Here is a 15,036-nt window from a genome sequence, read left to right as displayed (position 1 = left end):
TAGAAAGGGCGTAGGAAAGATATTCCATTACTGGGTAACCAAATAAAGTCATGGTTCCCCTCACCATGTAATTAGCGTATTACTCCCATTAAAATGATGAAGAAACTGAGGTTCAGGGAGGGAAAGTCACTTACCCAAGGTCATACAATTCAAATCCAGGTCTGTTGGATTCCAGCACCCGGCCCCTTCCACTGCACCAGCTGTCACCTAGCTGGCTCTTCATGGAGCCCAAGGTTGGAGCTGGGAGAGCCTTAGCAGTGGGTGGTCTCTAAGCCAGGCCCCTTCTGAGGCTGGGAAGGAATTTCACCTGCTCCCATGAAGGAGGGAGTCCCCTCACCCCATCTTCTGATGCTCCCCACTGGAGAAATCCCCCATTGCCTTTCATCAGGAGCAGAGCTGGAACTGCTGGTTCCAGACCCTGGGATGCTTCTCATGCTTACACCCCGCCCCCCGCCCCCCGCCCCCCCTGCCTTCCTGCTGTAGCCATGTGAACCTGAGCCATCTCCCCTCCAGCCCAGGGCCCTGCTTCAGGTGTATCAAAGTCCCAGCGCTGTGTAAATCCCAGCGCAGCGTGAGATTCAAACACATCTCAGCAGGCTTTGTGAATACATTAGTTTTATTTTCCTCTAAGATGCCGTGGGGTGGGGGTGGGGGGCCCCACTCTGGAACTCAATATGCAAATGTATGCAGATCGCATCTAAATGAGGGTGTCCCGGGATTGATGGGAAGAAAAGCAATCAGCAGGCCCGGGGCTCTGCAGCGGCACAGCCAGAAAGCGGCTATCCCGGGAGGGTGTCTTGGGCTCTGTTCAGAGCGTGTTCTTTGAAGCAATGTCTCCGCAGCACAGGGGAAGGAAGAGCTGTGGAAATTGGTTCTGGATACTTCCTGGCAAAATGTTCTCAATTGCTTCAACTATAGTGGGGGTGGGCTGAGAGGGAGGAGAATCTCTGAGCCTCTCTCAGTTACCATGGCCCGCGGGGGGTGTTCCCGTCACAGATTTCTAAACCAGGGGAGCTTGCTAACATCCAATTCCGGCCCCACTGATTACTGAATCAGAATCTCTTGAGATTCTGTGTTTTTAAACAAGTCCCCGGCCTTGGGAAATACTGATGCAAACCAGGGGCTCTTAATCTCGAGTCTCTTACAGGTTTCAGGGGCCCGTATAGCATTGTTCTCAACCCTGGTTGCATACGAGAATCAGGGGGGCTTTAAAAAATCCCAATGCCCGGGCTGCACCCCAGACCAATTAAGTCAGAATCTCTGGGGGAGGAGGGTGAAACCCAGGCATCGCTAGTCAAAAGAAAATCCCAGGAGATTCCACTGTGAGCCAAATTTGAGAAGCACTGCAGAACAGGTGTTCTCATAGGACATTTGTTATACTGGGTTCCCTTTGGGGCTGCATTTAGCTCCAGGCCCCCCAGCCCATGGTGGAAGTTTCAGGAGCCTCTCCTAGGAAAGGGACTGTACTCAGGGCTGACATTCAGCTGGTAAGCACCAGTTGTTAAAATATTGAAATATTTCCCCGCCCATTGGTGACAGGTGCTGCTTGGAACCTTCTAAGTGCCCCAGAGCCCTGGCCCTTCCCCTAGAGCCCCTAGGACTTCAGATCCAGGAATGAAAGAGTTAATAATGGGTCACCCCTCTTCCCCTTAGGGGCCTCCTGGAGCTCTTTGGATGGAATCAGTTCTGACTGGTTGGGGTCTTGATTGTTAAATAGTTGAACATCAGCCCTCGTTATAACACTGCGGTGGGAGCATCAGTTTTACAGTTAGAAAGGCCTAGATTCCCACCTAATTTTAGTACTAGCTGTGTGACCTCGGACAAGTGGCTTTATCTCTCTGAGCTTCAGTTTTCTCATCTGGAAATGGGATCAAGAGCCCTCCCTCTCAGCCTTGGGATGAAGCTCGACTAAAACAGAGGTCTCAAGACCTCTTGTATCAGAATCACTTGGCAGGCTTGTTAAAACAAAGATAGCTGGACCTCACCCAGAGGTGCTGATTCCATAGTTCTGGGGTGGAGGCAAGCAATGATCTGCAGTTCTAACCAGTTCCCAGATGATGCTGATGCTGCTGGTCCTGGAACTACTCTAAGAACCGCCCAACTAGAAGATGCATGAGAAGATACGCCCCGCCAACGGCAGGGGCTCAGCCCAGGTTTGTAAAAGGGGCAAAGAAGCTGCCAGTTGCCCTGTGTGCCGTGTGGGCCTCTCCCTCCTGCTCCGCTCCCCAGGGCTCTCGATTCGACCGGCCAGCAGAAACTAAGTGACCACTGAATGTTTAACCTGGGATTTCCTGAGGATTAGAGCCTCCCGCACCCCATCTCCATTGTAAACAGGACCAGATTTAGACCTTTAGAGGCTGTGATCACAAGAATATGGTGTCCTTGCCCCTATGTCATCCCGAGTTAAACAACACTCAACCCTGAAATGACTATTTAAGGAAGTCCAGCGAAGCTCTGAGTTTTCCCATGCTGGCTACGTTAAGGACTTTTTTCAAATATCAAAAACAATCTTTGTGGTGAGGAGTGATGAATAAGCAGAGCACAGGATTTTTAGGGCAGTGAAACTACTTGGTGTGAGAGCATAATGATGGATACATGTTATTATGCATTTGTCCAAACCCGTAGAATGTACGACACCAAAAGCGAACCCTAATGTAAACTTGACTTTGGGTGATAATGATGTGTCATTGCAGGTTCGTGGATTGTAACAAATGTACCACTCTGGTGGGGGACGTTGATAACGGGGAGGCTGTGCATGTGTGGGGGCAGGGGGCGTATGGGAAATCTCTGTACTTTCCCCTCAATTTTGCTGTGAACCTTAAACTGCTCTAAAAAAAATAAAGTCTTAATTAAAAACAAACAAGCAAACCATCTTTTAAATTTTGGGTTGCACCTGCTTTGCTGGGATCCAACCACGCCCAGCGGGCAATCTGATGCCAAGGGAACTGGTCCCAGGCTCATCCTCTTGCCCCTCAATTTGCACGTCTCTCCCTCCACAGCCCCACCCTTTCTCATGGTCTTGAACCTCTCACTTTAAAGGAAACTCCACTTGACTGTTCTCTGCCCCTTCCAGCTACTTTACTCTTTTATTTTCCTTTTTTAGCCCCCTCAATTTTTTCTTACAGAGCCCAGGCAAATAACCTACAACCGTTCTCTCTGTTGGTTCCTAGGCTTAACTCCCTCCAGCCTGACTTCTGGGCACCCCGCAGCCCCCAGACTGCTTCCCCCACTGACTTCCCTCTTGCCAGATCCAGTGACCTGATCTTAGCACGGGATTTGGAGTCAGAAGGCCTAGACAGGAGCTCTGTCACTCACCAGCTGTGTGACTGAGCAACTTGAAACACTTCTCTGGGCCTTGGTGCTGTCACCTTGAAAATGGTTTCCAGTCTCTGCCTCCCACGAATGCCAAGGGGCTCTGAAAGCTCAGATTCAAATAGGACATTAAGAAAGTCTGCTTTTTGGTGCAAATCAGATGTGACAAGGAATACGACAGGCTGGATAAACTGTCAAGGGCCCCCCCACATGTATTGACTATTAGAATGATCACAGGCTGAGGTGGCTGGGGGCACATGCAGAATGTAGTGGAAAGAACAGGGTGCTGGTGTCAGGTCTGGGTTGAGTCCCAGGTCTGCCCCTTGCTGTGTGGACTTGGGCAACTCCCTGAGTCTCACAGATTCCTCACCAGTAAAAGGGGCTCATGAATCCTGGTTCACAAGGTTAACTGGGATCATGAGTCCTAATTTGTAAAGGTGACAACACTAGAGTAACAGAATCATAATAGCCAATGGTTTTTTTTTTTTTTGCATACCTACTATGTGTTAAAAACTTGCAATGTATAATGTCACTTAAGCCCCCCACAATCCTTTGAAGTGAGGATTGTTCTCTTTTCCATTTTACAGATGAGGAAATGGAGGCATAGAGAGGCAAAGTGACTGTCTGTGGTCACACAGCCAGACGTAGTAGAAGCTGGAATTTGAACCAAGCGGGTCTGATTGCAAAGTCAATGCCCTATGGCTTCTTGTTGAAGGAGCTCAATACAGATAAGTGGGAGGCATGACATTATTATTACTATTAGGGCCTCTTAAGAGTCAGCATGGGAATTGCTACCACCCTGGGGCTAGGGATGGTAGGTGTGTTTGGGGGCGGGTGGCGGGTACGTGAGTGATGCTCTCCTCTGGGGCAATGTCTTGCAGTATACACACCTTTCTGCTTCATCCCAGACATGAGTGTCTTCCTCACATCCTGCCATGGCCTCTCAGGCCTGGCTGCCCCTCCCCTCTCTGGTAGGTTTGGGAGAAACAGGCTTGGAGTTCCCCCATCCTAGAGAGGGGGAGGGATTCCTCATCTCGTGAGGCTGACCCTGGTCTGGGGGCCTGCAGTTACTAATAGCAGCCTGCAGGGCTGTGTCATCCAGCTGGTGACTCAAGGCTCCAGGATCGCCCCCTCCCCATCCTGATGGGGCCTCCACCAGGTGAGGGGCTTGGAGTCCAAGCTATGACTCCAGTCAGGGCTGGGGGTACCCACCTGGGGGTATATCCTGTCTCTGCCTCCTCTCCCAGGGCCTTGGCCAAACAGTTGTGGCATTGGAAGGAGGGGCTGGGGGAAGTGGGGAAGGGGATGTGGTAACCAGAACCACTTCCTGCCATTGCTGTGTTGAAAGCCGAGTTCTCCCCAAGTTCCCCTTGATGGGGGTGGGGATCCAAGGCATAAAGGAGGAAGTTGGGAGGGGGTGAGGAAGGAGGGTTCTTGCTTGGATTGACTCCAGGAATCAACGTCTGGGGTTCCTGGCGGGGTGCTCTCTCCCTGCTCCCCAGTTGGTAAAAACAGCCAGCTAGCCTGGAGGCAATCATAATTAGAGTGGCAGCAAGCACTTATTACCATGTGCTGGGCACTTTATATCTGTTAACTCATTTGACCCTTACAAACCCATGAGGTAAGCACTGTTAAGAGCCCGAGTTTACAGATCGGGAAACTGAGGCACTGACAGGATATGTCAATTGCTCAGATCACACAGCAAGTTGGTGCCAGAGCTGCAATTTAAACTTAGGAAGCTTGGCTCCAGGGTGCAGGCTCTTAGCTACCACTCCTGATTGCCCCACACTCTGTCCCTGGCTTGCTCTGTGACCTAAGAGAGCTAAATTCTCCACTCTGGGCCTCAGTTTCCTCATCTGCATGATGGGAATAATTGGAGTAGATAAGTACACTTCTCTCTTGTGATGTTTGTCTCTCTGGTAATTAATTACTCATTCAATTTCTTCCCCACTGGACTCTTAGCTCCATGAACACGGGGACAAAGGCTATCTTGGTCACTGTATATTACCAATTCTTAGCACAATGCCTGGCCCATAAAAACTCAATGAATGTTTGTTGGGTAAATGATCTTTAAAGGTTTGAGGGTCATCATCAATGGTTTGAGTACATGATAGAAGTTTTGGACCCTTTACATAGAAAAATCAACATATATCAGTGGTTCTCAACTGGGGGCAATTTTGCCCCTCCCACCCGCCAAGGTGACATTTGGCAATGTTTGGCAACATTTCTGGTTGTCACAACTGGCAGGGGGAGGTGCTACTGGTATGGGGTAGAGGCTGAGGATGCTACTAAACATCCTACAATGCACAGGACAGCCCCCCAAAACAAAGGATTATCCGGCCCCAAATGTCAATATTGCTAAATTTGAGAAATGTGACATATCTACATAGATATGACCTATTTTGTACAATTGATGGCAAGTTGGAGGTGGTTCGTGGATTCTCCTAAAGCCCATGTCTGCCACCAGATGAAGATCCCTTGGATTGGAGGGTCTCTGTTTCCATCTCTAAAATCATATTGCTCTATGACCCTACACTCTCAAGTCTGGAATATAGTTTCCCTGGATTCCCTGTCCTAGTCTCTGATTCCCCTAAGGCTTGCACCTCCTCTCTGATCTTCAGTGGGTGCTGGGGATCAGGGGAGAAGGGTCCAGATTTTAAATCTCCCCTTCCCCATCCCATTCCCCCGCTCCCCTCCAGCCCCTGGTCATCTCAGTTCCCTGTAAATGGTAAGATGCATGAAAAGCTTAAGAACCAGGCAGCCCTAGGCTTGAATCCTAGTTTTGTGTATTAACTTGCTGTGTGATCATAGGCAAGTTCCTTAACTGCTCTGAGCCTCAGTTTCCTCCTCTGAAAATGGGAGGGGTACTTGTTAAATCTACCTCACAGATGGTGGTGAGAATGAACTGAGATTCCTATAGGGAACTTATCAGAGTAATCAATACAGTAAATCTTAAAAAATGCATATTACATTTCAGAGATGAGATGACTTGCCCAAGGTCACAGAGCTGGAAAATGGCAGAGCTGGAACTGAAAACCAGAACTGTTACAGACTTGCTTATTAGATAAGCATATAAAGTGTCTGGCACCTCGTAAGCCCTTTACATACAGCTTGTTGAATTGCTATTGTTGTCCTTCCCAAATAATGCCTCCAAGAAGGCAACAGTAGTCCTGCTCCACACTGGTTGGCTGGGAAGAGGGGATGGAGGGAGGCTGCTGGTTATTGGCGTGAGTGGTGGTAGTTGGGGCTGGAGCTTGTGCTGGGTGGAGCAGGGCAGAAGAACCGGAACGGCTCTCAGAGATTATTTCCTCCCTGCCATTTTGCAGTTGAAGAGTCCAAAGTCCAGAGTGGGGAAGGCATTTACTCTAGGTCACACAGCAATTTAGAGCCTAAGACCCTGGTCTCCAGATTCCACGTTGGAATCATGGTCTTGGCTCCGATAATTAAAAGCAATCACAGCCATCTATTGAGGACTTGCAACATACACTGTAGTATTTTCTGTGTTTGATCTCATTTTATCCTCACATCAGTTTAGGGACAAAGGACCCTTTTTTTTACAGCTGAGGAAACAAATTCAGAGTGGTGAGAACATTTGCCTGAGGCCCTCAAGGAAGAGAGTGATGCCATGTCTGCTGGCTTCCAGATGCCACAAACTCCCCCCTTTGCTGTCCTGAAGGATTCATCCCTTACAAGACAGGGGGCTGCCCTGGTGGAATTCCCCAATTCCTGTCTTGCAGAGCTCACTCCTTCTGCCCCCAGGTGGAGCGGGGAGAGGAAGCTGAGTCAAGGAAGGTTTCCAGGGGGAGACATGAGGACAGAGCCTGTGAGTGTGGGGAGGGGTCCACGGAGGGGGTCTGACCAGGAAGGGGGATCACTAGGTTCAGAAAGAGGCCTCAGGGAGTCTTCCATCACCTTCCCTTAGGCTGACCACCAAGGGGCTCCAGATGCAGGGCTCAGGGAGTCCTCCAGCCTCGTCTCCCTTCCTCCCTTTCATACAGTTCTCACAAGCTCTGCAGTTTGCAAAATCCAACCCTTCCCCTATGGGCTTGTGGTTTCCTGTGGGTCTGGGGTCCTGCCTGACTTGGCAATGGGGACTGTGGGCAGTGGGAAGAGGTGGGGTGGTGTAAGCCCTTTCCTTGCCTTCTCATGCTGGGGCTGCCCAACACACACACCCCATCCCCTGAGTCAGCTCCCGCCTGGCAGGGAGGGGCGGGGTCACTGATTCAGTTAATAGCACCTCTTAAAGCCCCCACAAGGGCAGCTGCAGCCAGACACTGCTACTCTCACCATGAGCCCCTGGCAGTCCCTGGTCCTGGCGCTCCTGGCACTGGGCTGCTGCTCTGCTGCCCCCAGACGGCACCAGCCCACCGTGGTGGTCTTCCCAGGAGACCTGCGACCCAACCTCACCGACAGGCAGCTGGCAGAGGTAGGCAAACACCCCAGTCTAGAGTTGGGGAGGGCTGGCCAGGAGTCCCAGGGAGGGCACGGGGCCTCAGAGGAGACATTTTGGGGCATGTTGGGGGTGATGGGCACGTCTGGAGAACAGAGGCGTCCAGAATCAGGCACTGGGGGACCTGTGGAGGCTCTGGGCAGTGACGGCCAGGAATGGGCTAATGAGAGTTTCCTAGGTGGGCAATGGGAAATTGGGGGGGCACTGGAGGATTCTGGAGTGGGCATCGCTGGGGTGAACAGGGGTAAACTCTAGGGGGCCTTGAGGTAGGCATGGCCAGGGGCATCCAAGGGTGGGAAGGGGCAGAGGATGTCTACAGGGAGGGAAGATTCTTGCGTGGGCACAAGCAATGGCATCCAGGGGACCAAGTCCTGGGTACACTGTCTTGTTGCTAGTCCCTGTGCCCAGCAGGGCAGAGAAAGGGAGTCAGGGCTCTGGCATGTCTCTGCCCCTCCATCCACAGGAATATCTGTACCGCTATGGCTACACTCGTGTTGCCGAGATGAGTGACGATAATCTGCCCCTGGACCGGGCGCTGCGGCAGCTCCAGAAGCGCCTGGCCCTGCCAGAGACTGGCCAGCTGGACAGCATCACCCTGGAGGCCATGCGTGCCCCGCGCTGCGGCGTCCCAGACGTGGGCCAATTCCAGACCTTTGAGGGCGACCTCAAGTGGCACCACCAGGACATCACGTACTGGTGCGCGGCTGGGCCCCGCGGGGGCGGGCAGGCGGTGAACGTCCTGTTTTAGACCCATCCCCGTGGCTTCACTAAAGGTGCAGCCGGGAGCAAGCGGCTCCACCTCTGAGCCTCCGTTTCCCTTTCGGGGAAACCGGCCGTGCAATCTGAATCCTCCTGCCAGGGCCGTTCTGAGCGTCCAAAGAGAAAAACGCGTCTGCAAGCGCTTTCTAGATGAAAACGGGGAGCGCAGGGAGTGTGGTGTATGCCGAAGTCGCTGAGACGTGGGATGTCGCTGCTGCCCCGGTTCCCGCCTCTCACTTCTGACCTCTATCCTCCTGCCTTTCCCCAACAGGATCCAAAACTACTCGGAAGACTTGCCGCGCGACGTGATCGACGACGCCTTTGCCCGCGCCTTCGCCGTGTGGAGCGAGGTGACGCCGCTCACCTTCACCCGCGTTTACGGCCCGCCGGCCGACATCGTCATCCAGTTTGGCGTCAGGGGTGAGAACGCGAGGAGGGGAAAGCCAGGAGGGTCTAGCACCGGGACAGGGGAGGGAGGACCAAGGAGAGAGTAGGGGGGACACTGGACCCGGCTTTCTCTTGCCTGTCCCCGCAGCCCTGGCCGCCGCCCGCCCTGTGGCGCCCCCTCCAGCCCGACGCGGCACAGCGCGGGGACGCAAGGCTTGAACAGCTGCTGCGCGCGGGGTTTCAGCCCGCATTCAGTCCAGCGCCCTCGGGCAGCGGACAGTCTCCGCGCCTGTGCTCGGCTAACTCTTTTTCTCCACCTGCGTCTTCAGAGCACGGAGACGGGTATCCCTTCGACGGGAAGGACGGGCTCCTGGCACACGCCTTTCCTCCCGGCCCCGGCATTCAGGGAGACGCCCACTTCGACGATGAAGAGTTGTGGTCTCTGGGCAAGGGCGCGGGTGAGATCCTGAGCCGCCTCGGCCCCCATTCCCTTCTCTTCTCACACCCGTCGCCAGCCGCCCTGACCCCGATCCCTCTCTTCCTGCAGTGGTTCCCACGTACTTCGGAAACGCAGATGGCGCCGCCTGCCACTTCCCCTTCACCTTCGAGGGCCGCTCCTACTCCTCTTGCACCGCGGACGGCCGCTCCGACGGTATGCTCTGGTGCAGCACCACGGCCGACTATGACACCGACCGCCGGTTTGGCTTCTGCCCCAGCGAGAGTGAGTGCGGGGTCGCGGCGAGGGGAGGGGGCGCCCGCTACCCCGGAGGGTCCAGAACCCTAGGTTTTAATCCCAGGTCTGCCACTAGTGCTGTGTGGCTTTCGGGTCACTCTTGTTCTCTGGGCTTAGTTTTCTCATCTGTGTAATGAGGAGAGGGGGGATGGAGGACACAGGTGGTCTGTGGGTCCATAAGCTCATGGAACCTTGGGGTAACCCTGTGGGCCTCCCCAGGACTCTACACCCAGGACGGGAATGCGGGCGGCAAGCCCTGTGTGTTTCCCTTCACCTTCGAGGGTCGCTCCTACTCCACCTGCACCACCGCCGGCAGATCCGATGGCTACCGCTGGTGCGCCACCACTGCCAACTATGACCAGGACAAGCTCTATGGCTTCTGCCCAACCCGAGGTACCTCTGCCCCGCCTACCAGATTCAGCCTCGCCCCCTAATTCCACACTGGTCCCCAAAATGTGGCTCCTCCACCCATCAGTTTGTCTCTCCTCTCCTCATTGGTCCGCAGGACCACCATGACTCTGTCCACCGTCACCACAATCCCTCCCCCCGGTTTCTAATTGCAGCCACTCCATCCACAGTGGCTTGGCCTTTTAGCCAAGCCTGCTGCCTCTTCCTTGAACTCCAGTCCCCAGGGCCCACCCACCAGCCTAGCCTGGCCTTAGCTGTGCCCCACAACACCCCCTAGGCTTTAGAAATAGCCACCAAGATTCTGTAGCTCCTTTTTGGATCCCCCCACCTGGCTCACCCAAGGCCCTGGGTCTCTCCAGTTGACTCCACAGTGAGCGGGGGCAACTCGGCGGGGGAGATGTGCGTCTTCCCCTTCATCTTCCTGGGCAAGGAGTACTCGGCCTGTACCAGAGAAGGCCGCAGTGATGGGCGCCTCTGGTGCGCCACCACCTCAAACTTTGACAGCGACAAGAAGTGGGGCTTCTGTCCGGACCAAGGTGGGCAGGGTTCTGAGGTTCCGGACCTGGGGGCCTCGGCAGGGCAGTGCGGGGGGGTGGAGGGATGGCAGAGGCTGGGAGCTCGGCCCAGGGCTCATGTCTCAGGCTCCCTCTTTCCTCCAGGATACAGCCTGTTCCTTGTGGCAGCGCACGAGTTCGGCCACGCACTGGGTTTAGATCACTCATCCGTGCCAGAGGCGCTCATGTACCCCATGTACAGCTTCACCGAGCAGCCCCCCCTGCATAAGGATGATGTGAAGGGCATCCAGCATCTCTATGGTGAGGTTGTGGGGCAGGAATGAAGGGAGGAGAGAGAAGGATGGAACCCTGACTTAGTACAGGAGAATAGGGAGCAGGGAAAGTTGGGACCTCAACATCCATCTGGGGGAGAGCCAGATAGATGTCCGGTCAGTGATTGGAAATGGTGATAAAGAGCCCAGACTCTAGAGAAACAGACATGGGTTCAAAAGCCAGTCCAACTACTTCCTGGCTAGAGGACCTTGGATATGTTACATCACCCCTCAATTTCCTCATCTGTAAAGTGGGGCTAATAATAGTACCTGCCTTATAGGGTTGTTAGGAGGTTTAGATGAGTTAGAATAATGCCTGGCATATAGTAAGCACCATATATGTGTTTGATATTTTTATTATCATCACTTGTCATTATCATTAGTATTATTTCCTCATGTAGAAAAATGGGGATATTAAAGAATCTAATTCATAGGGTTTTCTTTGAAGATCAGCAAGCTAATGTGAGTTTACACAGCTCTTAGCACTCAGTTTGAGTGCTCAAAAAACACTTCTTTCCCACCAGCCTGGGGGAGTGGTGGTGGGGTGTTTCCTGCCTGTCTTGTGTTCATAGGGCCCAGCCAGGGCCTGACACAGCCCAGGGATTGGATAAATATGGCTTGATGAAAGGTGAATCTGTGAAAAGAAGCAGCCTGCCTGTGGGTGGGGGAAGTCAGGCTCCAACAGCTAAAGTGAGGAGAGTGAGTGCCAGGGGCTCATCGATAGGTCTGGGGAAGCAATATTCCATGGGCACAGAGAGATGCAGGCATATAGGGTGTCTCATACCGTCTCTCTTTTCAGGTCCTCGCCCTGAACCTGAGCCCCAGCCTCCAACCACCACCACCACACGTGAACCCCAGACGACAGTCTGCCTCACAGGGCCTCCCCCTACTCGCCCTGCAGAGCGCCCCACTGCTGCCCCCACAGGCCCCCCTTCAGCTGGCCCCACAGGGCCCCCCAGTGCTGGCCCTCCCACGGCCCCTACAGTGCCTTTGGGTCCAGAGGAAGACGTCTGCAACGTGAACATCTTCGACGCCATTGCGGAGATCGGGGATCATCTGCATTTCTTCAAGGATGGGTGAGGGGGCAGGGAGGCGCGGTTGAGGGAGGGGGTCTGGAGGAGGGACCTGCCTGTGCCTCCTCGCACACTGGCCTCTGGTTCAAGGTTCAGTGCCCCGCTGTTCCCTTTTCACGTTCCCAGGAGATACTGGCGATTCTCTGAGGGCAAGGGACGCCAGGTGCAGGGCCCCTTCCGTATCAGGGACACGTGGCCTGCGCTGCCGCACAAACTGGATTCCGCCTTTCAGGAGCCACTCACCAAGAAGATTTTCTTCTTCTCTGGTTAGTTTCCTCCTTTCTCCCTCCCCCGTCTCCCCGCGTCCCCCACCTCTCCCCGCCATCCTCACCAATCTAGAAAGACCAAGAGACCGAGGACAATCCCTGGACCGTCTTGCGCAGATTAGAAAAAGGCGCCCCCTCCCGGCGAATGCAATTTTGTGGGGGCTGCATTTCAGGTCCCCCCTTCGCCGCACCCTCTCGCCATCGTCCCCAGCGGCTGGGCTCCTTGGGCACAGACCGCTGGCATGCCGGGGTCGGAAAGGCCTCGCTGGGTTCAACTTCTTGACATTCAGGGAGAATGTGTGCCCCCTCCCTACCCCCAGACCCATGTGACCCTTTTCCCCTGCAGGCCGCCTAGTGTGGGTGTACACGGGCAAGTCGGTGCTAGGCCCGAGGCGTCTGGACAAGCTGGGCCTGGGCCCCCAGGTGGCCCAAGTCACCGGGGCCCTCCCGCGCGGCGAGGGTAATGTGCTGCTGTTCACCGGGCAGCGCTTCTGGAGGTGAGAGCCGCGGCGGCCGCCGGCAGGGGGAGCCCGGGCGCCGCTCGCCCGCCTGCCGGCTCAGCACCTGCCTCCTCGCCGCCTTCCTGCAGGTTCAACGTGAAGACGCAGATCGTGGAACCCAGGAGCGCCAGCCGCGTGGACCAGATGTTCCTCGGCGTGCCCTTCAACGCGCACAACATCTTCCAGTACCGAGGTGAGGGCTGCATTCCGGAGTCAGGGGCGGGTCCCTCCCGGAGACACCTCCCCTGCCTTAGTGATTGGTCAAATTTTGAGCGAGAAAGAAAAAGCCCCTGGGGGTCGACCCCGTGGCTTAGCGGTTGGGTGCGCGCGCTCTGCTGCTGGCGGCCCGGTTCGGATCCTGGGCGCGCACCGGCGGACCGCTTCTCCGGCCATGCTGGGGCCGCGTCCCACGTGCAGCAACTAGAAGGAAGTGCAACTGTGACATGGAACTATCTACTGGGGCTTTGGGGAAAAAAAGGAGGAGGATTGGCAATAGATGTTAGCTCAGAGCTGTTCTTGCTCAGCAAAAAGAGGAGGATTAGCACGGATGTTAGCTCAGGGCTGATCTTCCTCACAAAAAAAAAAAAAAGAAAAAGCCCCTGGAGGTTGAGGCAAATGTCCCTGCACAGGTAAGTTCCCTATAGAGTTAGGGACCTTCCCCAGCTCATACAAGGGCACAACCAGAACTAAGGCCCAGATTTCCTGTCTCCCCAGATGGAAGCTCTTTCCCCTACAGTATGGGACACGTGGTTTGCCTGGAGGCTCATTCCTTTATTAGACACTATTTATTAAGTGCCTATAATGTGCCAGGCACTGTGCTGCTGCTGAGGATATGGTGATAAATAAGACAATTCATAGCTGTGTGTCTTTAGGCAAGTGACTGCTCCTCGCGGAGCCTCACTTTGACCATCTGTAAAATGGGGATGACAGATGGAGTTATACTTGCTTTCTCTTTCGCACCGCTCACATCCAAGATCTGTTGATTCTACCGCCAAAATAGTCCCTTTTCCCCGTCTCCTTTGCAAACACCCCAGTCCAACCCACACTGGTTGTCTGTGAGTAGAGGGGCTTAGGAGTGGAGGGCAATGGTTTTGGGGGGTGACTCCACACCCCTTCCAAGGTCAAAGAAACTAACATGATCTGCCCCCGCCCCTGCCCCTCCTACTGCCCTCCCACTACTCCTGTCAATCTCTTTGCTCAGCTCCACCCACACCGGCCTTCTGGCTGCTCTGTGAACACATCAAGGTCACTCTTAGCTTGGGGCCTTTGTGCCAGTTGTTCCCACTGCCTGGGAGGTTTCTCCCAGATTGTCACCAGCTGCCTCCCTCTCATCCTTCAGGTCTCAGCACTAAGGCCACCTTTTCAAAGAGCCCTTCTCTGACCCTCATTATCTGTTCACTTACTTGCTTTTATTTCCCTCATAGCTTTTTACGTTGTCAAAACCAATCTCATTTATTTACACTTTCACCCCGTCAGAGTGTAAGCACCAGAAGAACTGAGAGCCTGCTTGCATTTTTGTCTGCCGTGTCCCCAGTGCTTTTCACAGTGCTTGGCACGATGAACATTTGTTGAACGAATGAATGGATTTGTTGAATGAATGAATGAGTGTTGAATGAATTGTTCTGGGCACCTACTGTGTGGCAGGCTCTGTGCCCTGCTTTGGACATCAAGGTCTGTGCCCTCCACCATCTCTGTGGGGGAGACAGAGGTGTCATGTGAAAACCTTGGAAAGATCTAGAAAGGGTAGGAGGGATGATTGTAAAGATCTTGCTCCTGTCTCTGTATGTGTATGTGGGAGGGTTGGGATCACCGCTCTTGTACCTGCCTCTCCCCTGCAGAGAAAGCTTACTTCTGCCAGGACAGCTACTACTGGCGTGTGAGTTCCCGGGATGAGGTGAACCAGGTGGACCAAGTGGGCTATGTGACCTTCGACCTCCTGCAGTGCCCCGAAGACTAGGGCTCCCCATCCTGCTTCAGCACTGCAGTGTGGGTCCCCATGGGGGGCCATCCCGATGGAGAAGGAGCCAGTTTGCCGGTTACAAACTGGTGGGTCTGTTCTGGACGACAAAGAGGAGGGGAGGTGGGCTGAGCCCTCTCTTCCCGCTTCTCTTTTTGTTGGAATGTTTTTAATAAACTTGAATTCTCTAACATTGAGGAACAGATTTATTTATGTATGTATGCATGCAGGTAGGCATGTGTGTACTCATGTGTTATGTATGTAACTGATACAATGCTTACTATGTACCAGGTGGTGTTCTAAACCCTTTATAAATACTAACATTCAATTCTTCCTGTTAGGGAAGTATAATGTGATTATTCCTA

General features: G+C 53.9%; 1 protein-coding gene across 1 annotated transcript; it reads left to right on the top strand.

Moving 5' to 3' along the window:
- Positions 1-7,497: 7,497 nt before the first annotated feature.
- MMP9 (matrix metallopeptidase 9) lies at positions 7,498-14,862 on the top strand. The gene is made up of 13 exons (XM_004430318.3): positions 7,498-7,738; positions 8,226-8,458; positions 8,793-8,941; positions 9,238-9,366; positions 9,456-9,629; positions 9,861-10,034; positions 10,409-10,585; positions 10,709-10,864; positions 11,675-11,951; positions 12,075-12,214; positions 12,561-12,711; positions 12,804-12,907; positions 14,553-14,862. The coding sequence occupies exons 1-13, from the start codon at positions 7,601-7,603 to the stop codon at positions 14,669-14,671; spliced, it is 2,121 nt and encodes a 706-aa protein (XP_004430375.1). The 5' UTR covers positions 7,498-7,600; the 3' UTR covers positions 14,672-14,862.
- The last annotated feature ends 174 nt before the right edge of the window (positions 14,863-15,036 follow it).

This window comes from Ceratotherium simum, chromosome 21, assembly GCF_057802395.1.
Source record: "Ceratotherium simum simum isolate JZ-2026a chromosome 21, ASM5780239v1, whole genome shotgun sequence".
NCBI classification, from domain to species: domain Eukaryota; kingdom Metazoa; phylum Chordata; class Mammalia; order Perissodactyla; family Rhinocerotidae; genus Ceratotherium; species Ceratotherium simum.
The sequence above is the reverse complement of the archived record's forward strand: the minus strand, read 5'-3'. Positions and strand labels throughout refer to the sequence as shown.

Coding starts and splice junctions, on each gene's coding strand:
- MMP9 (XM_004430318.3), top strand. CDS start 7,601: ATGAGCCCCTGGCAGTCCCTGGTCCTGGCGCTCCTGGCACTGGGCTGC. Junction 7,739..8,225: donor CCGACAGGCAGCTGGCAGAG/GTAGGCAAACAC, acceptor CTCCATCCACAG/GAATATCTGTACCGCTATGG. Junction 9,367..9,455: donor GTCTCTGGGCAAGGGCGCGG/GTGAGATCCTGA, acceptor CTCTTCCTGCAG/TGGTTCCCACGTACTTCGGA.